This window comes from Balaenoptera borealis (genome assembly GCF_965194805.1).
Source record: "Balaenoptera borealis genome assembly, chromosome: 10".
Taxonomy (NCBI): Eukaryota; Metazoa; Chordata; class Mammalia; order Artiodactyla; family Balaenopteridae; genus Balaenoptera; species Balaenoptera borealis.
The window spans coordinates 71,181,690-71,208,044 of NC_138874.1; the positions used below are offsets into that span (position 1 = coordinate 71,181,690).

A 26,355-nucleotide genomic window follows, 5' to 3' on the forward strand; every position below is an offset into this window, starting at 1 on the left:
AAAGAGTTGGACTGCCAGGCCAAATTTGACATTTGACACTATTAATGTAAAGTGAAACCAGTCAGCCTGAGTGATTTTTCTCAAGCAGCTTTCAGCCATCCTAATTATGTCCTGGTGGGGGAGTGGGGATATGCTGAAGAAGTGACTGGAACCATCTGAAAAGAAGTTATTTGCTGATTACAATTGTCTCAGTCAGTTTGGGCTGCTATAACAGAATACTATAGACTGGGTGGCTTACAAACAACAGAAATTAATTTTCTCACAGTTCTGGAGACTGGGAAGTCCAAGATCAGGATGCCAGCGTGGTCAGGTTGAGTGAGGACCCCCTTCTGGATTGCAGATGGCCCACTTCTCATTGTATCCTCACATGGCAGAGCAGAGAGAGGAAGAAAGCTCCCTTGTGACTCTTATAAGGGCACTAATCCCATCTGTGAGGGCTCCACCTTCATGACCTCATCTAATGCTAATTATATCCCAAAAGACCTGTCTCCAAATGCCATCATATTGGGGAATAGGGTTTCAACATATGAATTTGGGGAGGAACAAACATTCAGTCCATAACAACAAGTGAGACTTCCTAATGACACACTGGAAGAGCGTGTCTGAGAGGACAGGGAGAAGGGTGGACTGTGTCAGATACAGGCGTAGGGAATTGAGCTGTGGATGAGCTGAGCTGAGAATCCAGATGAAGTTGATGAGAACCCAGATGCAAGTGGATGGCGGGTCAGCCTGACTTTTGTGTGACTGAGGTCAACAGAGACATGAGGCTAGCTGAGGTCCATCTTATTAGTCTCTGAGATGAGTGTGGGCCACTGGGATCCCAGTGCCTCCAACTCGGTATGGATGCTTGCGTGTTGCCAGTTTCCCAGGGCCTGGCACAGCAGAATGGCACGTCTGTTGGCAGCAGCCTGAAGTGAAGCTGATGTAACTGGGTTCGTGGGCAGGTGGTGGCTTCCTAGTGATATAGCAACATCTGTAGGATGGGTATGAATGTAGGATTCAGTAAAGGAAAATGAGAAAAATACTCAGAAATGTAGAAAGAAACCAGGAGAAGGTGGCATTCTGGAAATCTGTAAGATTCAGGAAGGAGCCGGGGGCCCACAGTGAGAGGTGAAGCCTCAAGTACAGAAAAGCAGACACTGGTGGGGAAGCAGCCACAGAAGTTGGTATATGTTTTCCTTCTGATAACAAGGGAATGGAAGAGGTAGCACCAGAGAGCGGAGTGTTTTCAGACTGGGGTGACCAAAGGTGCTGGTAGGAACAGGTGGGTGGGGGAGAAAGAGCGGTGACGATGCATTCACGAGGAAACTGCTTTGTGTTTTAACCTTTGCAGATAATGGCATTTCTCCTGAGGAAAAAGACCTCTTTCCTAAACCATCGCATTTTTCAGCTGATCCTGTCCGTTGCCGGCACCGCAGAACTGGGCTTTGGGTCCTCTGGTATCACCAACATTGGTGTCTTCCAGCACATCCTCTGCAATTTCGAGGTAAACTGGAGACTGGTCACTAGCCCTAAAGGAACAGGTGTGTGATGGTACAGAAAGCCTGGAGCTTTCTCTAAACCCAGCAGGTCAGCTTCCTCGATGGTCAAGATGGTAGTGAGAGAGAAAACTGACAAGGCTTTGGAGTTCCGAGGCCTTGGTTAATAATTAACTCCTACCACCAATGGGCTGTGTGGCCTCGGGCACGTCTCTTGACTTCTCTGAGTTTCAGTCTTCTCATGTGTGAAAGGGAGACCATCTCCTCTCCCTCACAGGCTGGTGTGGGAGCCAAATCAGATAGTATCTGGAAAAGGATTTTAAAAGTGTAAGCTTCCATATATAAGAAGGATTTTAAAACATACCAATTCCTTTGGATGGTGCTTTGCTGTTTACAAATGTTCCTTTAAAGGGATGAGTGAGAGATGCTGAGGGCACACCTGAGGCTGAGTGAGGAGTACTGCACAGACCTTTGGGTGGATAGATCCATTCACGAAGCATCGTTTACTGAGTGCCCACTAGGGTCGGGCACTGGTGTGCTCTGGAGACATGGTGATAACCAGGATGCAGCCCCTGCACGCAACGATGGGGCCCAGGACACGACAAAGGTGGTGCTACAATGTGCTGGGTGCCAGTGAGGGAGGCACAGGGCATCTGGGGAGTGGAAGGAGAGGACAGTCAGCTCAGCGGATCCGTGCTCTGGGGCTGAGTTTGACAGAGTGTGTTCAATGGGGGAATATTTCAGGTGGAGTGGATGCTATTTGCTCACGTGTGGGGATGAGAGCAACCATGGGCATTTGAGAGCAAGGGGCTTGGGGCACCTGTGGGGATGTTGTTGCAGGTAGAGGTGAGGCTGGAGGGGGAGGGAGAGAAGACAGCGGAGGATGGTAAGCTGCAGGGAGCACACTTTACCTGGTACACACTGCAGTCCATGGAAGTATTTTAAAAACTGTTTATTTTAATTAAAAAATAATATGTGCTTGTTATAGAATATTTAAAATTACAGAAAAATGGAAGAAAAACTCCTCTTTCTGAGACCCAGATGACTGTTGTTAACCTTGAATGCATCCCTTTTTTTGTACTTTCTATGCATAATATATGTATTTTTTAAAAATCATAGTCATGAGCATAGTGTAGGTATTATTTCTCCCAGCTTCTTTTATGAGCTAATCTTGATACCAGAACCAAAAAAGGATAGTATGGGAAATGAAAAAGTACAGGTCAATCTTACTCATAAATAAAAGCTACAAAAAACCTGAATGAAATATTATCTAATTGGACCAGGCCAGGATGAACACCCAGACCTCGATCTGCAGATAGGTGCAAGGCTTGTGGGGGAATCCAGCAAGGCCTGTGATACGGGCTTCCTGTGCACAGCGGGGAAGCAGATGTGCACAAATGGCTTTACCACCCTGGTAAACAAGGCGTCATCCCTTGGCAGCACTGCTGCCCCTTCCAGAATGCTGCGGCCGTGCTCAGGCAGCTCGGCTCCACGACATCGTTGCCATCAGCCCAGCCCAGGAATGACCCATGCAGGAACCCACCATGCTCCCACTGCCTGTTCCTGGAACCACCATGGGCACCACCCGTCCCCTCCCTGAATAAACTTACCTCTCAGCTGAGCCAGTGCTTTTCACACTGGGGTTAAGAAAATAGGCAACCAATAAAAACAAGCAAAAAGATGCTAAAAAACCACACTAAAACAAAATGAAATGAAATAAAATTTTTAAAAGATTGGGAGGAGAGAATTTCAAAAAGAAGAAGAGTTTCCCCAGTGTCTGCCTACATCAGGCGAAGTAAGGGCCGGGCTGTGTGGGTTGTGTTTGGAGGTCACTGATGGGCCCAGTGAAGAGTAAGTGGTGGGGTCAGACATGAGGTGAAGAGCAGGGAGGAGGCGGGAAGGAGACAGTGGGCTTTTGAAGAAGAAAGAGAGAAGAAAATAGAAGGAGGAGAGTTTCAGAACTTAGATAGGAGACTTGAGCAGTGAAAAAGGGGTGGTTAAAATACCAGTGTGAGAATCAAACTGACAGGACAAGTCCTTCAAGGAAAGGGAGGGTTTGGAGACCAGAGAGTGGGTTACAGGAGAAGGCGCGTGATCCTTGATGACGGGTGTGCAGCAGGGAGGGGCAGGAAGTTGAGAAGCTGGAAGGGGCAGGAAGTCGAAGCCATGTGTGTCTTAGGCTTGTGGTCTCAGAAAAGGCCGCCTCTTTCTGAGAGTGAGGTGGTCCCAGGGGTGGGGAGAGAACAGAATTTGATATTCAAACAAATTTAAGCCAGGCATCTTAATGCCGTCTTTAGTACAGGGGTTATGTGACACAGGATGACAACCACAAGATTCAATTATGCATGTTTCCCAAAATTCAGACAGTTGGTATTATATAAAGTAATTTCTAAAAGAGCTAGGCAGCCTCAAATGTGCTGTGGCAACTTCTTATTGTTCTAAAGCTCTGGAAAAGAAAACGGGGGGAGGGTATTCTTTTGTGGGAAGGGTAAGGGGTACCACAGGGTTCCTGTCTTACTTTCTCAGCTCTTCCAGCTCCCGACACAGAGCCTGGTCATCATTTGCTCATGATTGCCTTCATGAATGAATGAATGAGTTCCAAGTATGCAGAGCTCTTGGCACCCTCTTGAGTATGTTGGGATGCCATGTCTGGCTACCCCTACCTCCCTGGGAGCCACATCGATCCGCACCAGCTCTCTCACATGGCAGCTGCCCCACCTCTGTGTGTACTGGGCGGTGGCTGTGCTTACAGGAGCTGGAAATCTGTCAGCCTGTTTCTGGCTTAAGAGTAATCCACTTATCTTACTTTGGTTTACTTTGCATTCACTCTTAAAAAATGTAGTGGATCCTTATTAAGTGCCCACTACATGGCATGTGTAATGCTGGGCCCTGGGGATTGGGGAGGGACAGCTTCTGCCTTCCTGATAAACTTATGTCCACTGAGACTCTTCTGTTTTCCTCAGTAAGTAAAAGGATGGAGCCATGGCCACCTGCTTGGTTCAAGTGAGGTTGATTATTGACCCTCTAGGTCACTGTCTGCAGGAGATGCCTGTCGGGGAACACAGACAGGAGGCAAGAGAGTGGGCTTCATGGTCAGACTGACCAGGCTTTGAAGCCAGTTTCTGCCAATTAAAAACTGTGGGGCACCAGACAAGTTACTCAGTCTCTCTGAGCCTCACCGCTCTTATCTGCTAAACGCAGATAATGATATCGTTTTAGGACTTCGTATGATGCTTCTTGCCTCGAGCAAATGGTATCATTTGTAAGCGTGAGCTCTTTTTGCTGCTCCATGAGTGCACTCTTACAATCCTACATCTGAACCTTATAGATTCTGGGCCTGAGGAAACGTCAGCATTTAGATGAGAAATAGTAGAGCTCTCTAAAGGGAGGTAGAAATAAGACATGAAGGCACACCATCACCTCTGCCCCGGAAGGATGGGGAGCAGCTGCATTTTGTTTACAATGAAGAAAGCAACCCGAGTGATAAAGTTCACTCTCAGAATCTCAGTGCATTTCACAGCTGCATGTCACTCACAATTCTGTTCACAGGAGATGGGAACATGGGCTGTGCTGCAGGTTCTATAGATAGGGGAACTGAAGAAACTGCATGCACAAGTTGCTACAGCATAAAACCTGAGAGGTGGGACTCAGCTTCTAATTCCAGTCCTATCACTTGCGGGTGGTGAGGTACCTGTCACTCAGTGGTCTGTCCTCAGCCTGTCTTTTCACATCTCTGAATTGGGAGCACTGGTATTTGCCTTGTAGGATCCAATGAAAATGAGATGTTGTTTGGTGTGTGGACACACAGGTTGCAGGGCCCAGGGTGGGACACACATAGGAGATGGTTAGTGCAGGTGTCCTTGGTTAGAATCTAGACCCACAGTGAAGCTCCAGAGAGCAGCAGAGATGGGGAAGATAGGAATGGTGTTTGCACTTGCCCCGGGGGGAGGTGCCCTCTACTTTCTAGCTGTCAGGAGAGCTAGTCTGATTCCAGAGCTGGTAAGCTGTGTTAGTGATTCCGAGCCAAAGGAGACCACACCCAGCACCATACCTGCTCACACTGCCTGGAAACCCTTCTCTCCACACACCTTGGTTTCACTGTGTTTGTTCTGTCTTCCAGCTCTGGATGAATGCTGCGGACAACTTGGAGCTCTCCCTCTTTTCCCATCTTGTGGAAATCCTTCAATCACCAAGGTAAGCTGGGATTTGGCAGCCTGGGGGTACAGTCACAGGCTTCATGCCAAGAACAGGGACTGAGATGACAGGACAGCCGGTGGTTCAGCCACCAGGGCCTTCTCCCCGCCCAGAGCACTGCGTCCCCAGGTGGTAGCATGTCTGTCTTAGTCTACACAGCTGCTGTAATGAAAGTACCATAGACTGGGTGGCTTACAAATCACAGAAATTTATTTCTCACGGTTCTGAAGGCTGGAAGTCTAAAGTCAAGGCTCTGGCAGATTCAGTGTCTGGTGGGGACCTACTTCCTGGTTCATAGTTGGCTGTCTTCTCACTACAACCTCACATGGCAGAAGGGGTGAGGGAACTCTCTGGGGTCTCTTTTATAAGGGTGCTAATCCCATTCATGAGGACTCCACTCTCATAACCTAAGCATCTCTCAAAAGCCCCACCTCCAAATACCATCACACTGAGTGTCACTTTTTGAATTAGTCAGGGCTCTTTAGGTTGCAAGTGGCAGAAATACAACTCAAACCAACTTAAGGAAGGAAGAAAGGGAGGGAAAAAAGGAAGGTGGAGAAAGAGGAAATGTATTGGCTCATACAATTGACTGAGGCAGATCTTCACATGTTGTCTGGATGATGCTCATATTACTTTATCTGAGATCTGTCCCTGGTCTCATCTATGCCTTCTTCTGTGCTAACTTCATTCTGGCTGGACATCCTCACAGCATGTCCTCTGCTCAGCACCGTCGGCAGACAGGGCTTCTTTTTCACTCGATAGTCCTAGCAATAGGATGGAGTCTCACGGGGCCATCTTGGGTCATGTGGCCAGGCAGCATGACTTCCCCTCTGGAGCGGGTGGAGGGGAGTTAGAAAGAGGTAATTCCCAAGGAAAACCAGGGATTGTGGTCAGAATATGGGAGAAGGGAAGCAGGGGTGCCAACCTATCAATCCACCTCCTTCCTTACAAATAAAGCTGTTCACACACACCTCCACCCGCCTCCTCACATGTCAGCTGTTCTAGAGATCATTAGGACCTCAGTGTTTTGAATGTATTTGCAGCCATCTTTTCATGCAGCCGTTCATGATGGACTATCTATTATAAACCCACTCCATTCCATACCAGTTCTTAGTGCTAGAAGTTCAGAGAAGGACAAGACATAGCCCTGTGGTGAAGGAATACAGAAAAGCAGGCTACTCAGTGCTGTGATTAGAAAGAGCACAAAGGACAGTGGGGACTTATAGGTGATGAATGTACATCTTCCCATTGAGCCCATGAGAGCAAGTCACACGCAGAACTGGGCTGGTTCTGCCTCTTTTGTGTATCAGAGATGTGGCACTCGGCAGAATTCAACACAGTAGCACTGAAAAGACAGTTCAAGAAGGAACAATCCACCCAAATTCATTCTCCTCCGCCTTTATTTTCTTTCTCACTTTCCACTTTCTTTCTGTACCTATTGTTTTCTAAGAGACGGACACTCACCCTGGAAGCTGTTTTCTTTGGGGGAGTAGAATTTACTGGAAATTGTATTTGCGATTATCCTAAGGAGGGAGTGCGGAGGCTTGAATTCTGTCTCTCTCCCCCTTTGACTCTCAGCGGCGTGTTCATCCACTTTGTGGTTTGGGGTGGGCAGGAAGACGCACACCCAGATGGGCTCGCGGAGGCCCGCGCTCCGGCTATTGGGAAGTGCTCCGCGGTCACGCTCCAGTCTGCTCTCTTTGTTCTGAGTTTTCTGAGACCAGCATTAGTTTTCCCTGAGGCTTGGAATTTAAAAGTCAATAACTGGGGTTGTCTTTGAAGGCAGTTTTCAGGGGTGGGGGGGTGAGGGGGTGGAGGGGTGGAAGGGCACCAGGAGACTCATCCCCAAGCGACTCTGGCACTGGGCAGACACATATTCGATGGGTGTCTGACAGCGTTTTGACAAGTTGCCAAGAGCGCATCGGAGTCAGAGGGCCACGGAGCAAGCCCAGCCGGTGGAACCTCTTTAGCAGAAACACAGCAAATTTGGTTCGTTCCAGTAAAAGCTTTTACTGCCTCTCTCTTGGGCTCGCCAGGGAAGGACCCCGGAACGCTGAAGTTGCTCACCAGGCGCGGCTTATTCCCAAGCTCGTCTTCCTCTTCAACGAGCCAGGCCTCGCCCCCTCCAAGATACCCACCATCATTGCCATCCTGGGCTGTCAGCTGAGGGGCCACTTCAGCCTCCAGGACTTGCGCAGGTACTGCGCCAACTCCCCGGGGGAAGGGCAGAGGCTCGGGGCTGTTTAATGAGGGAACATAGGCGCCAGCTCTCCCCTGACCATGCTCAGCCCAGCAATACCGCCCCTTCAATGCAGCAGCAGGTTCTATTTCCTTGGAACCTCCTAGGAGTTTCTCTGTTCAGGGCGGAGAGCTGAAAAAAGGGGTGGGTCCGCTAGACTCCCCAGCAGGGCTGTGTGTTCACTGCTCCCTGGTGCTCGGACACACCTCCTGTGCCAAGAACTCCAGAAATTCCGTGAGCACAGGCATCCTCACCAACTAACGACCCAACCTGCCTGCCTTTTGCAGACTTCCCAAAGGATAGTCCCCGCTGGCAGGACATTTCACCTCTTCTGTCCTCATCACTGTTTGTTCTGTTGAGCTGGCAGAGCCAGAGTTAGCTGCTCTGATGAATCCTGACAGATCTGAGAAGTCTTTGGAAATATCACATTGATCACAGAATAACGCGATTCCCCTCAAACCCTCCCTTGAAGCCGCATTTAGGTGGATCACTGTAGAAAACCTTCACGTGTGTTTAGGAGACAGGGGCTGAGCCCAGATTTGAGCGTGTCCTTCTCTTTCTGTCTTAAGAATCGGGCTGTTTGTTGTGTACACCCTCAAGCCTTCATCGGTGAACGAGAGGCAGATCTGCGTGGACGGAGCCCCGGACCCCTCCGTGCCCGGTGAGAAGACCTTTCCCAGATGCCAGCCTGAAGGCAGCAGGACAAGCCCCCGTGACGGCCCTGAGAGGAACATGCTGTGGGGCCATTGTGCATGAAAGGCTGAGGGAGAGGAGGGGGAAGGCACCCACAGCCGAGCTGTTTTTCCCACACGGTGGCTTATGAGGTCACAGCTCTATGATTATGGTCACGAATAAACGCAAATTGTATGTGCTTCCTTCACAACCTGGAATGGCTTCCAAGGCCTCCAGGATAACACTCAGTTCCCTGTAGACCAGCAGGTGGGAGCCTTCATCCCCCAGCCCTTGCCTTGCTCCCCTGATGAGCCCCAGCTTCAACACTCTGAAGCATGTACACGTCCTAATGTGTGTCGGTCCACCCGTCCATCCATGCTCTGCAGGTGCTGTTTGCTCTGCAGGAGTGCCTCCCTTGCCCCACTCCCACCCCATCTCACCCCGCTAGACCAGCCGTTCCCAGTCCCACAAGCCAGATTAAGTCATCTCTTCTGTGCGTCTAGAGCCCTTGCGCTTAATATCATGCAAAGGTCTGTGATTTGTTTCTTTGAGTCTCTCTCTCCCTAACCAGACTCAGAACAGCAGGTACATCGTGTTCCAAATTCCCTCTGCTAGGGCAAATGTGAGGGGGACAACTACTGACTGCTTTGCCCTGGGCCCTCTGGATCTGCTGTGTCCAAGATGGGAGCCTCTAGCTGCACATGGCCACTTAAATTTAAATTCTAATTAATCGAAATGAAATGCAATTAAAAATTCAGTTCCTCAGTCACACTAGCCTTGTCCCAAGTGCTTGATAACCACGTGAGGCTAGTGGTTACTGCATTGGACAGGACAGACAGAGAACACTTTTACTGCAAAAGATTCTCTTAGATAGTGTTACTCAATCCAGATAAATTATCTCTTATCCTTAGATCAAGCCTGAAAAGTAGGAATTACTATTCCCATTTTACAGATGAGAAAACGGAGGCTCAGAGAGATTAGGACCTTAGTGAGAGATGGGGCCAGAATCCAAATAGAGGGGACTCTGACTCTGGTTCTCCAAGCTGCCTCATCAGTTCTATTTCTACAGCATGGTGGGTGTGCCCCAAATTGGTGGTAAAATAACTGGCTAACCAAGGGGAAGAATGAATGGATAATGAGACAACAGTGTACTGTTGTGTCAACCCTTCTTCTCATAGGGACTCCACGCTAAAACTTTATCTCACTAAACATCTTCTATTAAGACAATATTTACATGGCCTTCAGGGTTATAATAACACTTCAGAAGTAAAAGTTTCTTCTTCCGTTGGATCCATATACCTCTTGCTACAATTCAAGCTCTATTTTTAGTGCAACATAGACATGCCAAAGGTCTAGCCTAGAAACAAATTGAGAGCAGGAATTCAGATCAAGGATCATAATCTTCACTTCTTTGCCCCCAGTGCCTTGCATAATGCCCAGCATGTAGTAGGTGCTCAGGAAATGTTGCAGCCTATGATAATTTTAAAAATTCCTCTACTGGAAGGAGAATTTGACCTTATCATTTTTAGGATTTTTTTTTTTTTTTAGTCGGGGGTGGGGAATGGGGAGCATCAAAAACATCTCTAGTTAAAGGGAACTTTAGGAACATTTCCTGAAATTCTTTTTAAGCATTGCATGGAAATCTAGAACTGAAAGCCAAAATTTCAAGTCCCATCCATGTCTCAACTCCTGGGAGAACTAAGCATTTGGTGAATACGATTGCTTACTGCAGCAAATATTGTCTCTTTACATCCGTTTTTTCTCAAATCTGAATTTTCTTTTTTGTAGCTGGAAGTCAAACATCTGGAAAGACAATCTGGCTCAGAAACCAGTTGCTGGAGATGCTGCTCAGTGTAATATCTTCTTCCCGACTTCATCTGTCCTCTGAGTAAGTAGCTCCAGAAAGTGATTTGGCATGAGGCTGCTTCATACAGGGTGCGTATTAAAACCTTTTCTTAATGAAGAGTTTAGCATCTCTGAGTTGGTTTTCTGCAATGTGTTTTCTGCACTAGTCAGAAAGAAAATTATATTTTCTCCACCCAATAAAGCAGACCTTGCCCTAAGATATTCTGATGCAGATGTTAAATGGGCACGAGTAACTCGAAACAGATTTGGTGTAATTACAATAAACGCTTTTTGTCACCATTGCTATAGTGTCATTGTTATTGTTTTGGCGGTTGTGATAATTACCGATTTTGATGTCCTATACTTGGCAGACAATAGAATGGAGAAATGGTTAGCCTAAATAACATCTATCAAGGAAAAGACTTGCCAAATTCTTCTGCTATTTACTGTTATTTAGTTATTTTTCCAAGTTGGGAAAAGAAGTATCTGCCTTCAGATAACTTTCAAAAACAACGTGTAATCATAAAATTCCATTAACTCTCTCCGACTGCCTGCTTTATCTCAGCTCTAGAGTCATTAATTCAAGAACTATTTGTTGAGTACCTCCTGTGTGCCAGACACCGTTCCTCCCTCCGAGAATGCAGTGCTGAGTAAGACAGTCCGGATCCTTACTCTCACTGAGTTGACATTTTAGTGTGTACGTGTGTTTGGGGCAGGGAAGAATCAGGGTGGGGAGTTACCCCTCAGTAAAACAGCCTTTCAAATAGTGCTTAAAAAGTCTTTACTTTGTCTGGAATCAAAGCATGGTAGAACTGGAAGATGCCTTGGAGATGAGCTAGTCCCTTCCTTTTCACTTTTTTGAAAAGGAATGTAGTGTAGTGCTTAAGCACCTGGGCTTTGACAGCTAGACCTCCTGGGTTCAAATCCCAGCTCTGCCCCCCAGGGACCTCGGGGAGGTTACCTAAGCCTCCCCTCTATGCCTCCCTTCTACTCATCTTTATGAGGATTAAGATAGTAGCTGCCATAGATGGAAATTAATATGTGGATAGCTCTGAGCATGGTGCCTGGGATACTGTAAATACTCCATCAGCTAACCACTATCACCATCACCACCACCATTCTCATTACCATCATCCTCACTACCACCACCATCCTCCTCCTCATCATCATCATAATGAAGGAAGATGACCAGAGCTCATCAAGAGCTCTGCCTAAGTCATCCAATTAGCAAACAGAGGCATGGCTAGAAGAGAAGATGGTCTCTTGACTCCTAGTTCCAGTGGCCACGCCCTCACCATGCCTCATCTGGCAGCTCGTGCTGAGAACACTGCCCAGCCAGGATGGATCCTTCCCTGGCTCTCACGAGGCTGAGTCCTTTGCTGAACCATTGCCCCTGAGGATTGGCTTCCCATCTCCCTGCCCTCCCTTTCCCTCTAGCAAGTCTGTATTCTCTAGACTCATCATTTTAAAATTCATTTTTGAAAGTGACAGTTAAACATGTATTTTTTTGTCTAAACCAATAAAGGTGCATAAATATTGGACTATTCCATTTAGATTAGTTTTGAACAGTGTGTTTAAAAAGGGAGTTCAGTAACCATTATGTGTTTTATGTGACTGCATTGATGTAATTAGATGGGTGGCCATTCAGACACTGTGTAGGCATGAATATTAGTGAGTAGGGCTATCAAAGGGTCTGCATATTTTTACAGCTATTGGTACATAGTTTCCAGTTGCTTTCAAAAGCTTTGGCCAACTTACACTTCAGCCATTAATAGGCAAATTCATCTATTTCACAGCAACCTTGCCAGCATTTTATTTTACTGATCTTTTAAAATGTAGCATGTACTTTGCTAAGTGATATCCAGATATTAAACTTAACTTGCCTTTTCTAGGTGACTAGTGAAGCTGAACGTTTTTTGAATTTTCTGGACATGTCATTTGCTTATGGGCTGATAGGTAATTTATAGCATTTATTGACCCCCTTCCCCCCGCAGGACAAAGGAAGAGATGTTTCTGAACCTGGGGCCCGATTGGTTCCTGCTCTTCGTGCAGGGCCATGTGCACCCCAGCACCGTGGTGCTGGGATTGAAGCTGCTGCTGCACTTTTTGTCAAACCCCTCCCTCCGCGGGCGATTTAAAGATGGCCTGTCTGCGGGGTCCTGGGTGGAATGCAGCTCCGAGGGCGTGGACATCATGATGGGTGAGTGTGTGGTCATCTCCAGGAGGCAGGGTGCCCCCTGTGGTCTGTGAGTAAGGACCTGCCAGGACTTGCTTGAGGCTTTCACAGCTCCGTGCTGTAGGATCACCTTGACCCTGACCCCTTCCCTCCCATCAGCCCCCGCCCCCTCTGACTTTCTTTTTAGGATCCCACCGTGGCCTCACTGCTCTTCAGATGCTGGGGATTTCTTCCCATTCCTCAAAGCCTCCTTAGCTCTTTCCCTCTTCCTGGGATGCTTCCTCAACCCTCAGTACCAGCATGGCTCTCCTGGTTGATGTGGATTCATCCTTCAGCTCTTGATTCAAATGTTACTTCCTCTAGGAGAGGAGAGTCCCATATGGATTAGGGCACCTCTGTTATACTCTATTTTTTTTTTATAGCGCTTATCATCGTTTATACATATTTATTTAGGTATTTAATTCTGTAAAGTCTGTCCCTCCCACCACACTGTAAGTAGTTGATAAAGGCCTGGGGTTCTGTATATTTTGTCAAAACACTATATTCTTATTGCCTAATACAAAGAGGTCTTATTGCCTCTAAGGTGGTAGGCACCAAATAAGCATCTGGTTTTGAACGAATGAATGAGCATGTCAGGAATAGGAAAAATCCTTGAGCACTTTCTTGTGCTCCAGTATGTATGACATATATTTCCATCTGGCATCTCTGTGGGATGGGTGGGTGGTAGGGGATTCCTTTCTGCGCCCAATTCTCACCTTGACCAGAAGCAACAGCAATTTTTCTCAATTGGATTTTGTGCCCCTCCCCCTCATAATAGATAACCTGAAGAGCCACCCTCCCACGCCTGACCAGAGCCCCTGCCTGCTTCCTGGGTTCCGAGTCTTGAGTGACTTTCTGGCCCACCATGTTCATATTCCGGAAGTCTACCTCATCGTGTCCACCTTCTTACTACAAACACCACTTACAGAGCTGATGGACGGGCCCAAAGTAGGTTCTTGGGGTTCCTGGGATGGAGTGACACACTTGGCTTTCTGATTCTGTATGACCAAGGCAGGTCCCTAAGACTCCCCTCCCCTTCCTCCATGTCTTCCAGCTTTGGTCCTGACCCACTTCCTTCCCTAGCAGTCCCACCCCTGGCTAGCTTTCCAGATACCCTTCACTTCCTCAGCCTCTGCCTCCCATGTCCCTCACAGCAGGTCTCTGTTTTTATCGGTTCCTCTTTTAAGTCTTTCTCCTTTTGAGCACAGCTAGAGAAATCACACGATGGCGGCGGCAACACAGGGAGGTGAATTGCTCCCATAACAGACATAGAGCCTCAGTTTATGTCCTCCAAAGAAACATGTCCCTTTACCTTAGTAATGCCCCTGCTACTCCCCTGCATTCTAGCGTGACCCTTACATGCCCCGAGCCTTCTGGCCCACAGACGCCCTTTGCTCAGATGACTTACGTCATGGTAGGAGTAGAGGCCCCCATGAAGGGGGCGTTGCCTCAGGACCCCACCCTCCCCCACTTGTATATTCCATGACCCTCTTTATCACCTTCTCTCCACTGTTGCTGGAAGGGCAGCTTTTCAGGGCTGGTCTGGATTCCTTCCACTCCTTTCCCGAGTGACCTCACCCTTTATTATCCCTTCTTCTATATTTTCGGCATCTCTTTCTGCTGACTCTTTCCTCATAGACCATAAGTATGATAAATTATGTCCCATCTAAAACCAGAAGCTGCGCCCTTGGCTCACACTCTTGACCAGCTCCTGTCCTGTTTATCACTCTCCTATTTTTCCTTGGCCAATTTTCTCCAAAGAGGAGTCTACACTCAATGTATGTACCTTCTCACCAGCCTCTCGTTCACTAACTCACCGACTTGCACCAAATCCACGGCTTCCCTGGCTCCTGTTCCTGTGGGATCACGTTCAGAGTCCCCCAGCCAGCATCAAGACCCTTCCTGATTGGATGTCTCACTTGTCTCCCCAGCCCAGCTTCCTCTCTCGCTGGCTCTTTGTGCTGTGATCCTCCTGAGTCACCTCCCCAGTAAGACCAGCTGCTTTGTCCTTGCCTGCCCTGGGCCTTTAATGAGCCCTTTCTCCCACCATCACCTGCCTGGAAAGGTGTCTTCCCTCAGTTCTCAGCTCAGATGCCACCTCCTGCTTACACTCCCTAGACAACAGGAACCATTCCTCTTTGGCCCTCATCATGCATCCACCTTTGCCTTATATGGCACCAGCACATTTACATCTGCTTCTCCCCTTAGATACTGAGCACGTCAAAAATAGACCCCGCCCCTTACTCACCTTCCTGGGCACCTGACAGACAGACTCAGAAATTGTTTTTTGGTCTTGATAGAGTTGAGTTAAACTGCACTGAATTGACATGGGTGGAGGGGCACGTCTTTGCAAATAGAGGGCTAAAAAATTCACCTCTCGTACCTCCTTATATTTGACCTATCTCAATCTTGATATATGCTAATAGTATTAGAGATCACACTTCAAAATGAAGTTCTTAATATGCTGTGCTAAGTTCATCAACACCCTATATTTTTATTTTTCCAAGACTGTATTGCAGGAAACAAACATTTGCTAAATGTCAGGACCCATGATAGATGTTTTACATATTTTATTTTCCTTGATATTTATAACAATCCCATGGGGCAGATAATGTAATTTTCATTACACAGAGAAGGAAACTGAACTGCCAAGAGGCTGAATAGCTTGTGTAAGCCCAGTTTTTAGAGAGGCAAAGTCAGATCATCCTGCTTGTCAACCCCATGTTCTCTCTGTTGCACTCTGCAGTTGCCCTAAAGCCGTTGAATTTGTCACATTTTCTATAATCTCATTTATAAAAATTCATTAAAATTGATTGGGAGATTGAGTATTTGTGACGTCAGACCAGAAGAACTAAATTCGATACCAGTTGCTGGTGGGTCTTCAGCACCATCTTGGAGGTGTGTGTTTCCCTTCTGCCCCATTAGTGGGCTGAAGCTCCCTGAATGGGCCAGCCACCTGGGCTGCTACTGTGCTGTTTTGCCTTTCCCACTGGGGCCCCTGGGAAATGCCGTGTGCTGGCTGGAAAGCCGGTCCCCTTGCTGCGTAGCCACAGGTCTCTTTACAGCGCTTGCCTCCTCTTTCAGGACAGCCTGGATGCCATGCTTCAGTGGCTCTTGCATAAGCACCACCGGGAAGAAGTGCTCCGGGCTGGGCTGTGCACTGAAGGTGCCCTGCTGCTCCTGGAGATGCTGAAAGCCACCATGAGCCAGGTGAGACCCATTCCCCACATGCCGAGAGGGGGTTCTGACGGGAAGACAAGCTCAGAAAGGTCCACCTTGATTTTTCCCAGCAGCTTCCTGGTAGTGCTGATAATTTGCAGGTATTATTCAGAAATCTTGATAGAAGAGGCAAGATGATAACTTAGGTGCTCAATGGGAAGCCCAACCTAATTGTCCCCAGTGGAATTTATGGGCTCCTGCCAGAAGACATCTGTTTTCCATTTGTTTAAACATTTGACTTCCTTCACTGGGAGATTTAATGACTCCAGTCAAAGGGAACATTTCTGAGCAACTGCTTTAAATCGGGAGCTTCAGGGACCCTGTGGAGGGGGAAAAGGGGTCTCTGCCCTCAAGGAGCTCACCTCTACCAGGACAGGTGGGCCTCTCGAGTGAGGGACCCATGAGGTAGAGAGACCTGTCTTAGAGAAGACAGATGCCCGCCTGCTACAGACATGACATGGAGAGCCTTTGATTCAGGCCTTCAAGGTCCACCTTGAAGGTGGGTGGAGAGGTTATTTTAGACCTGGAGGCAAAGGCCACGTGGCCTGTGAGCAGGAGTAATTGAGAGCCAGGTAACAAGAACACCCATGAGAGGCTGAAAAATTCTGGCTTCGTTCTATAGACTCTAAAGGCAACTGGAGGTTTGAGATGTGTGGGGAAACCTGATTGCTTCTGTAAAATGATGCATGATTACCTTTAAAATTTAAATAAGAAAAAGAATAGAAAGTAAAAATCACCTGAAATCATTCCCATCCAGAGATAACCACTGTGAACTTTAGTGGAATATCCTTCCAGACACCTCTCTAAGAGTATATACCATATCCTTAGAGGATCAGACCACATAAATTCCCTTTGCCTTTTTCTCTCAACATTTTGTTGGGAATCATCTATATTTGAAGATGGAAATTTTTGTTGTTTCTCGGAATGTTCGTTGTTATAAAAAGACTGTAATGAACTTTCTCGAGCAGACGTCTTTTCCCTCTAGTTTGATGACCTCCTTAGTGTAAATTCCAGGATGTGGGATAATGGGTCAAGGTGTACTTCATGCATTCTTTTTCTCAGGAAGGTTGCAGTAGACATTATACATGTACATTCCTCCTAACACACATCCCACCGTCTTCCATAGATGGGCTTGGCCCAGTCCTCACAACCTCAATGACACGGCCAAACTGATGAAGATTTCATAGTTGAGTTCTTTTGCGTTTATTATCACTGAAATTGATAGCATTTTCATATGCTTATTAACCATCTCTATTTATTTTACTGTGAATTGCATGTTTCACCTTTTGACAGCTTTTCTGTGTATGTGTTCCTAATGCTTGGAAAGTATAGATCAAACTTTTTGCTCTTTTTAAAAACAGGAATGTACTTAATTTTTATTAAATACTCTTTTAGCATATAATTAGATGATCAGATGGGTTTTTCTTTTAAACATTTACCTCTGATGAATTATATCAATAGATTTCCTTGCATGCTTGCAAAGATCTCACTTTGTCACTCTGTTCTTATTCATTTAGCATACTTCCTTATTCTGCTTGTAAATATTTAATTTATGATTTTGCATTCATATTTATAAATGATATTATGTTGTGGTTTTCTTTATGTTATATGTTGTCAGGTTTTGATATCAACATTATGCTAGTCTTTACTAAAAAAAGACTTTCTTTTTTTTCTCTTTTTATTCAAGATGATGTTAAATCCATGACTCATATTATTTAAATTGTTCCTATGAAACTTCTTGGGCCTGAATTTTTCCCATTATTGCCTTGCTTAGGCTTTTAAATGTCTCCTTCTCCTAGTTTAGGTAATTGGTATTTTTAAAAATCTTCCCATTTATTCAGTTTGCACAAATGGTCTCCTTTAATTCATTTAATTTTCTGTGTGATTATTTCCCTCTTCTTCTTCTTAATTTGTAAGTCCATGCTCTCTCTTCACTTCTCCCATTACTTAAGGAGCTGAGGACTTGTGGATTTGTAAAGAACCAACTTTGGATGTATTTATCATTCCCCTCATTTTTTTCTGGCTAGTTCTAAAATTTTGATATTTGACATCTTAATTTTTTGTTGTTTTCTAGAGTTTTTGTGATTGCAGATTTAAAGACCTTTTTGATTCATCTTTTTCAATGTCCATGTAGTTGAATTTTTTGTTTTCTTTTATTGTTGTTATTCATTTCCAGTTTAGTTTTGTCCTAGTCAGGACATGTGAACTTTACACTTTCCATCTTTGGGAAACTTATTTATGGCTCCCTTGTAGACCTAATGTGCAACTAATGTGGGGATGCCTGAAAAAAATGCATATTTTCTGCTTGCACCATAGAGAGTTTGTTACCTTTTTAAATCAATGTTATTTAGAAAGAGCAAACCAAAGGAATAACATGAAAGCATTTAAAATAAAGAAAATACATAGTATGCTGAGGGAAGTAAGAAAATAAGGCCAAACATTTACTTTATAATAGCAAACATAAAATGGTTAACTGTTGTATAACAGACGTGACCCTTAAACTGGGTCAAAAAACAAGACCCAGTCTTCTGAAATCTAACAAACATATAACAAAAGCAAAGTCACTGGAAGATTATTTTGGTTCAGTGAAGATATCTGCCATGAAAGCATCATTTACCAAATATGGTAGATAAGCATCAACATCTAAAAGGCAAAAACTGGAAGGATAAGAGAAGAAGGTCAGAAATATAATTGTAGTGAATAATGCTAACATATCTTTCTCAAACAGTTTACTTTATTTTACTTGGAACTTTACTTTGTTTGCTATTATTCCCTTGCACAGTGTAACCATAGATTTGTTTGCCTGTTCTTGAACTTAATATCAATGGAATCCTACAGTATGTACTCTTTTGCTTCTGGCTTCTTTCACTCATCATTATGTATGTTGGTAGTTCATTCTTTTTCTTTTAAACATCTTTATTGGAGTATAATTGCTTTACAATGTTGTGTTAGTTTCTGCTGTATAACAAAGTGAATCATCTATATGTATACACATATCCCGGTATCCCCTCCCTCTTGCGTCTCCCTCCCACCCTCCCTATCCCACCCCTCTAGGTGGTCACAAAGCACCGAGCTGATCTCCCTGTGCTATGCAGCTGCTTCCCACTAGCTGTCTGTTTTACATTTCGTAGTGTATATATGTCAATGCCACTCTCTCACTTCGTCCCAGCTTCCCCTTCCCCTTCCCCATGTCCTCAAGTCCATTCTCTACACCTGAGTCTTTATTTCTGTCCTGCCCCTAGGTTCTTCAGAACCCTTTTTTTTTTATTTTAGATTCCATATATATGTGTTAGCATATTGTATTTGTTTTTCTCTTTCTGACTTACTTCACTCTGTATGACAGACTCTAGGTCCATCCACCTCACTACAAATAACTCAGTTTCATTTCTTTTTATGGCTGAGTAATATTCCATTGTATGTATGTGCCTCTTCTTTATCCATTCATCTGTCGATGGACACCTAGGTTGCTTCCATGTTCTGGCTATTGTAAATAGTGCTGCAGTGAGCATTGTGGTACATGACTCTTTTTGAATTATGGTTTTCTCAGGGTGTATGCCCAGTAGTGGGATTGCTGGGTCATATGGTAGTTCTATTTTTTGTTTTTTAAAGAACCTCCATACTGTTCTCCATAGTGGCTGTATCAATTTACATTCCCAACAACAGTGCAAGAGGATTCCCTTTTCTCCACACCCTCTCCAACATTTACTGTTCGTAGATTTTTTGATGATGGCCATTCTGACCAGTGTGAGGTGATACCTCACTGTAGTTTTGATTTGCATTTCTCTAATGATTAGTGACGTTGAGCATCCTTTCATGTGTTTTTTGGCAATCTGTATACCTTTGTTGGAAAAATGTCTATTCAGGTCTTCTGCCCATTTTTGGATTGGGTTCTTTGTTTTCTTGATATTGAGCTGCATGAGCTGCTTGTATATTTTGGAGATGAATTCTTTGTCAGTTGCTTCATTTGCAAATATTTTCTCCCATTCTGAGGGTTGTCTTTTCGTCTTGTTGATGGTTTCCTTTGCTGTGCAAAAGCCTTTAAGTTTCAGTAGGTCCCATTTGTTTTATTTTTGTTTTTATTTCCATTTCTCTAGGAGGTGGGTCAAAAAGCATCTCACTGTGATTTATGTCATGGAGTGTTCTGCCTATGTTTTCCTCTAAGGGTTTTATAGTGTCTGGCCTTACATTTAGGTCTTTAATCCATTTTGAGTTTATTTTTGTGTATGGTGTTAGAGAGTGTTCTGGTTTCATTCTTTTACATATAGCTGTCAGGTTTTCCCAGCACCACTTATTGAAGAGGCTGTCTTTTCTCCATTGTATATTCTTGCCTCCTTTATCAAAGATAAGGTGACCATATGTGCATGGGTTTATCTCTGGGCTTTCTATCCTCTTCCATTGATCTATATTTCTGTTTTTGTGCCAGTACCATACTGCCTTGATTACTGTAGCTTTGTGGTATAGTCTGAAGTCAGAGCACCTGATTCCTCCAGCTCTGTTTTTCTTTCTCAAGATTGCTTTGGCTATTTGGGGTCTTTTGTGTTTCCATACAAACTGTGAAATTTTTATTCTAGTTCTGTGAAAAATGCCATTGGTAGTTTGATAGGGATTGCATTGAATCTGTAGATTGCTTTGGGTAGTATAGTCCTTTTCACAATGTTGATTCTTCCAATCCAGGAACATGGTATATCTCTCCATCTGTTTGTATCATCTTTAATTTATTTCATCAGTGTCTTGTAGTTTTCTGCATACAGGTCTTTTGTCTCCTTAGGTAGGTTTATTCCTAGCTATTTTATTCTTTATGTTGCAATGGGAAATGAGAGTATTTCCTTAATTTCTCTTTCAGATTTTTCATCGTTAGTGTATAGGAATGCAAAAGATTTCTGTGCATTAATTTTGTATCCTGCTACTTTACCAAATTCATTGATTAGCTCTAGAAGTTTTCTGATAGCATCTTTAGGATTCTCTATGTATAGTATCATGTCATCTGCAAACAGTGACAGTTTTACTTCTTCTTTGCCATTTTGAATTCCTTTTGTTTCTTTCTCTTCTCTGATTGCCATGGCTGAATCTTCCAAAACTATGTTGAATAATAATGGTGAGAGTGGGCAACCTTGTCTTGTTCCTGATCTTAGTGGAAATGGTTTTAGTTTTTCACCACTGAGAACAATGTTGGCTGTGGGTTTGTCATATATGGCCTTTATTATGTTGAGGTAAGTTCCCTCTAGGCCTACTTTCTGGAGGGTTTTTATTATAAATGGGTGTTGAATTTTGTTGAAAGCTTTTTCTGCATCTATTGAGATGATCATATGGTTTTTATCCTTCAATTTGTTAATATGGTGTATCACATTGATTGATTTGCGTATATTGAAGAATCCTTGCGTTCCTGGGATAAACCCCACTTGATCATGGTGTATGATCCTTTTCATGTGCTGTTGGATTCTGTTTGCTAGTATTTTGTTGAGGATTTTTGCATCTATGTTCATCAGTGGTATTGGCCTGTAGTTTTCTTTTTTTGTGACATCTTTGTCTGGTTTTGGTATCAAGGTGATGGTGGCCTCGTAGAATGAGTTTGGGAGTGTTCTTCCCTCTGCTATATTTTGGAAGAGTTTGAGAAGGATAGGTGTTAGCTCTTCTCTAAATGTTTGATAGAATTCGCCTGTGAAGCCATCTGGTCCTGGACTTTTGTTTGTTGGAAGATTTTTAATCACAGTTTCAATTTCAGTGCTTGTGATTGGTCTGTTTATATTTTCTATTTCTTCTTGGTTCAGTCTCGGAAGGTTGTGCTTTTCTAAGAATTTGTCCATTTCTTCCAGGTTGTCCATTTTATTGGCATAGAGTTGCTTGTAGTAATCTCTCATGATCTTTTGTATTTCTGCAGTGTCAGTTGTTACTTCTCCGTTTTCATTTCTAATCCTGTTATTTGAGTCTTTTCCCCCCTTTTTTTTTTTGATGAGTGTGGCTAATGGTTTATCAATTTTTTTATCTTCTTAAAGAACCAATTTTAGTTTTATTGATCTTTGCTATTGTGTCCTTCATTTCTTTTTCACTTATTTCTGATCTGATTTTTATGATTTCTTTACTTCTGCTAACTTTGGGTTTTTTTTCTTCTTCTTTCTCTAATTGCTTTAGGTGTAAGTTTAGGTTGTTTATCTGAGATCTTTATTGTTTCTTGAGGTAGGATTGTATTGCTCTAAACTTCCCTCTTAGAACTGCTTTTGCTGCATCCCATAGGTTTTGGGTCATCGTGTTTTCATTGACATTTGTTTCTAGGTATTTTTTGATTTCCTCTTTGATTTCTTCAGTGATCTCTCGATTATTTAGTAGTATATTATTTAGCCTCCATGTGTTTGTATTTTTTACAGCTTTGTTTCTGTAATTGATATCTAGTCTCATAGCGTTGTTGTCAGAAAAGATACTTGATATGATTTCAATTTTCTTAAATTTACCAAGGCTTGATTTGTGACCAAAGATATGATCTATCCTGGAGAATGTTGCATGAGCACTTGAGAAGAAAGTGTATTCTGTTGCTTTTGGATGGGATGTCCTATAAATATCAGTTAAGTCCATCTTGTTTAATGTGTATTTAAAGCTTGTGTTTCCTTATTATTTTCATTTTGGATGATTTGTCCATTGGTGAAAGTGGGGTGTTAAAGTCCCCTACTATGATTGTGTTACTGTTGATTTCCCCTTTTATGGCTGTTAGCCTTTGCCTTATGTATTGAGGTGCTCCTATGTTGGGTGCATAAATATTTACAATTGTTATATCTTCTTCTTAGATTGATCCCTTGATCATTATGTAGTGTCCTTCTTTGTCTCTTGTAATAGTCTTTATTTTAAAGTCCATTTTGTCTGATAGGAGAATTGCTACTCCATGTTTCTTTTGATTTCCATTTGCATGCAATATCTTTTTCCATCCCCTCACTTTCAGTCTGTATGTGTCCTTAGGTCTGAAGTGGGTCTTTTGCAGTTAGCATATATACGGTTCTTGTTTTTGTATACATTCAGCCAGTCTATGTCTCTTGGTTGGAGCATTTAACCCATTTACATTTAAGGTAATTATCGATACGTGTGTTCCTATTACCATTTTCTTAATTGTTTTGGGTTTGTTATTGTAGGTCTTTTCCTTCACTTGTGTTTCCTCCCTAGAGAAGTTCCTTTAGCATTTGTTGTAAAGCTGGTTTGGTGGTGCTGAATTCTCTTAGCCTTTGCTTGTCTGTAAAGTTTTTAATTTCTCCATTGAATCTGAATGAGATCCTTGCCAGGTAGAGTAATCTTGTTTGTAGGTTTTTCCCTTTCATCACTTTAAATATGCCCTGCCACTCCTTTCTGGCTTGCAGAGTTTCTGCTGAAAGGTCAGCTGTTAACCTTATGGGGATTCCCTTGTATGTTATTTGTGGCTTTTCCCTTGCTGCTTTTAATATTTTTTTCTCAGTATTTAATTTTTGATAGTTAGATTAATATGTGTCTTGGCGTGTTTCTCCTTGGACTTATCCTGTATGGTACGCTCTGTGCTTCCTGGACTTGATTGACTATTTCCTTTCCCATATTAGGGAAGTTTTCAACTATAATCTCTTCAAATATTTTCTCAGTCCCTTTCGTTTTCTCTTCTTCTGGGACCCCTATAATTCGAATGTTGGTGCATGTAATGTTGTCCCAGAGGTCTCTGAGACTGTCCTCAATTCTTTTCACTCTGTTTTCTTTATTCTGCTCTGTGGTGGTTATTTCCACTATTTTATCTACCAGGTCACTTATCCGTTCTTCTGCCTCAGTTATTCTGCTATTGATTCCTTCTAGAGAATTTTTAATTTTATTTATTGTGCTGTTCATCATTGTTTGTTTGCTCTTTAGTTCTTCTAGGTCCTTATTAAACATTTCTTGTATTTTCTCCATTCTATTTCCAAGATTTTGGATCATCTTTACTGTCATTACTCGGAATTCCTTTTCAGGTAGACTGCCTATTTCCTCTTCATTTGTTTGGTCTGGGTTTTACTTTGCTCCTTCATCTGCTGCATATTTCTCTATCTTCTCATTTTGCTTAACTTCCTGTGTTTGGTGTCTCCTTTTCACAGGCTGCAGGTTTGTGGTTCCCGTTGTTTTTGTGTCTGCCCACAGTGGGTTATGTTGGTTCAGTGGGTTGTGTAGGCTTCCTGTTGGCGGGGGCTGGTGTCTGTGTTCTGGTGGATGAGGCTGGGTCTTGTTTTTCTGGTGGGCAGGACCATGTCCAGTGGTATGTTTTGGGGTGTCTGTGAACTTATTTTGATTTTAGGCAGCCTCTCTGCTAATGGGTGGGGTTGTGTTCCTGTCTTGCTAGTTGTTTGGCATGGGGTGTCCAGCACTGGAGCTTGCTGGTCATTGAGTGCAGCTGGGTCTTAGCATTGAGACGGAGATCTCTGGGAGAGTGCTCGCCGATTGATATTACGTGGGGCCAGGAGGTCTCCTGTGGTCCCATGTCCTGAACTCGGCTCTCCCACCTCAGAGGCTCAGGCCTGACACCCGGCTGGAGCACTAAGACCCTATCAGCCACATGGCTCAGAAGAGAAAGGAGAAAAAAAAAGAAAGAAAAATAAATAAATAAATAAATAAAATGAAGTTATTAAAATAAAAAATAAAAAAAATTATTAAAATAAAAAAACTTAAAAAGTAATTTAAAAAAAAGCAGAGCAACCAAACCAATAAACAAATCCACTGAGGATAACAAGCAATAAAAACTATACTAAGATAAACATAAAAATCAGTAACTAGTCTGTTGCATACAGCAAACCCCAAGTCTACAGTTGCTCCCAAAGTCCACCTCCTCATTTTGGGGTGATTCATTGTCTATTCAGGTGTTCCACAGATGCGGGGTACATCAAGTTGATTGTGGAGATTTAATCCGCTGCTCCTGAGGTTGCTGGGAGAGATTCCCTTTCTCTTCTTTGTTCACACAGCTCCTGGGGTTCAGCTTTGGATTTGGCCCCACCTCTGCATGTAGGTCACCTGAGGGCGTCTGTTCTTTGCCCAGACAGGAGGGGGTTAAAGGAGCGGCTGATTAGGGGGTTCTGGCTCACTCAGGCTTGGGGGAGGGAGGGATACGGAATGCGGGGTGAGCCTGCAGCGGCACAGGCCGGAGTGACATTGTAACAGCCCGAGGCGCACTGTGTATTCTCCTGGGGAAGTTGTCCCTGGATCACGGGGCCCTGGCAGTGGTGGGCTGCACAGGCTCCCGGGAGGGGAGGTGTGGATAGTGACCTGTGCTCGCACACAGGCTTCTTGGTGGCTGCAGCAGCAGCCTTATTGTTTCATGCCCGTCTCTGGGGTCTGCGCTGATAGCCACAGCTCGCGCCCGTCTCTGAAGCTCTTTTAGGCGGTACTCTGAATCCCTCTCCTCCAGCACCCCGAAACAATGGTCTCTTGATTCTTAGGCAGTTCCAGGCTTTTTCCCAGAGTCCCTCCCAGCTAGCTGTGGCACACTAGCCCCGTTCAGGCTGTGTTCACACAGCCAACCCCAGTCCTCTCCCTGGGATCCGACCTCCGAAGCTGAAGCCTCAGCTCCCAGCTCCCACCTGCCCCAGCGGGTGAGCAGACAAGCCTCTCAGGCTGGTGAGTGCTGGTCGGCACTGATCCTCTGTGTGGGAATCTCTCTGCTTTGCCCTCTGCACCCCTGTTGCTGCGCTCTCCTCCGTGGCTCTGAAGTTTCCCCCCCGCCCACTCCCCGTTTCCACCAGTGTAGGGGCTTCCTAGTGTGTGGAAGCTTTTCCTCCTTCACAGCTCCCTCCAGAGGTGCAGGTCCCATCCCTATTCTTTTGTCTCTGTTTTTTCTTTTTTCTTTTGCCCTACCCAGGTATGTGGGGAGTTTCTTGCCTTTTGGGAAGTCTGAGGTCTTCTGCCAGCGTTCAGTAGGTGTTCGGTAGGAGTTGTTCCACATATATATGTATTTTTGATGTATTTGTGGCGAGGAAGGTGATCTCCATGTCTTACTCCTCTGCCATCTTGGTTCATTCTTTTTTATTGTTCAGTAGTATTTTATTGTGATAATGGATCACTATTTATTTATCCATTCTGGGTTGTTTCCATTTGGAAATATTATGAATAAAGCTGCTATGTACATATCTTTTGGTGGACATAGATACTTCTTTCTGTAGGAAATATACGCAGGGTGAAGTTATGGGTTATAATCTTTACACGTGATTTGTTTTAGTAGATATTGCCAAATAGTTCTCCAAAGTGAAGTGCCAATTTACACTCACCAGCTCTTATTCTGGGAAGGTTCTAGTTGCTCCTGGTCCTTGTCAATATTTAGCATTGTCGTCTTGTAGATGTTAGCCATTCTGCTATGTACACCTATCCTTGGGAGCAGACAGCATTCTCTCCCTTGTGCAAATGTAGACATTGAAGCTGTGGAGGTTAACTCACTCAGGCAGGGTCACAGAGCGAGGGCATGGTGGAGGTACGTGTGTCCAGCATTAGCATTTCATTCCAGGGCACTACCTTGCCTAAGGATCTTCAGGGGATGC

General features: G+C 44.3%; 1 protein-coding gene across 1 annotated transcript in view; it reads left to right on the top strand.

The window, feature by feature from the left end:
- The window catches only part of WDFY4 (WDFY family member 4), a 260,133-nt gene that overhangs the window by 84,579 nt on the left and 149,199 nt on the right, over nt 1-26,355 (top strand). Inside the window, exons 23-30 of the mRNA XM_082407126.1 lie at nt 1,334-1,486; nt 5,599-5,672; nt 7,709-7,870; nt 8,481-8,572; nt 10,372-10,471; nt 12,423-12,628; nt 13,422-13,591; nt 15,728-15,853. Of these exons, the coding sequence (XP_082263252.1) occupies nt 1,334-1,486; nt 5,599-5,672; nt 7,709-7,870; nt 8,481-8,572; nt 10,372-10,471; nt 12,423-12,628; nt 13,422-13,591; nt 15,728-15,853 (1,083 nt within the window). The remainder of the gene's footprint in view (nt 1-1,333; nt 1,487-5,598; nt 5,673-7,708; nt 7,871-8,480; nt 8,573-10,371; nt 10,472-12,422; nt 12,629-13,421; nt 13,592-15,727; nt 15,854-26,355) is intronic.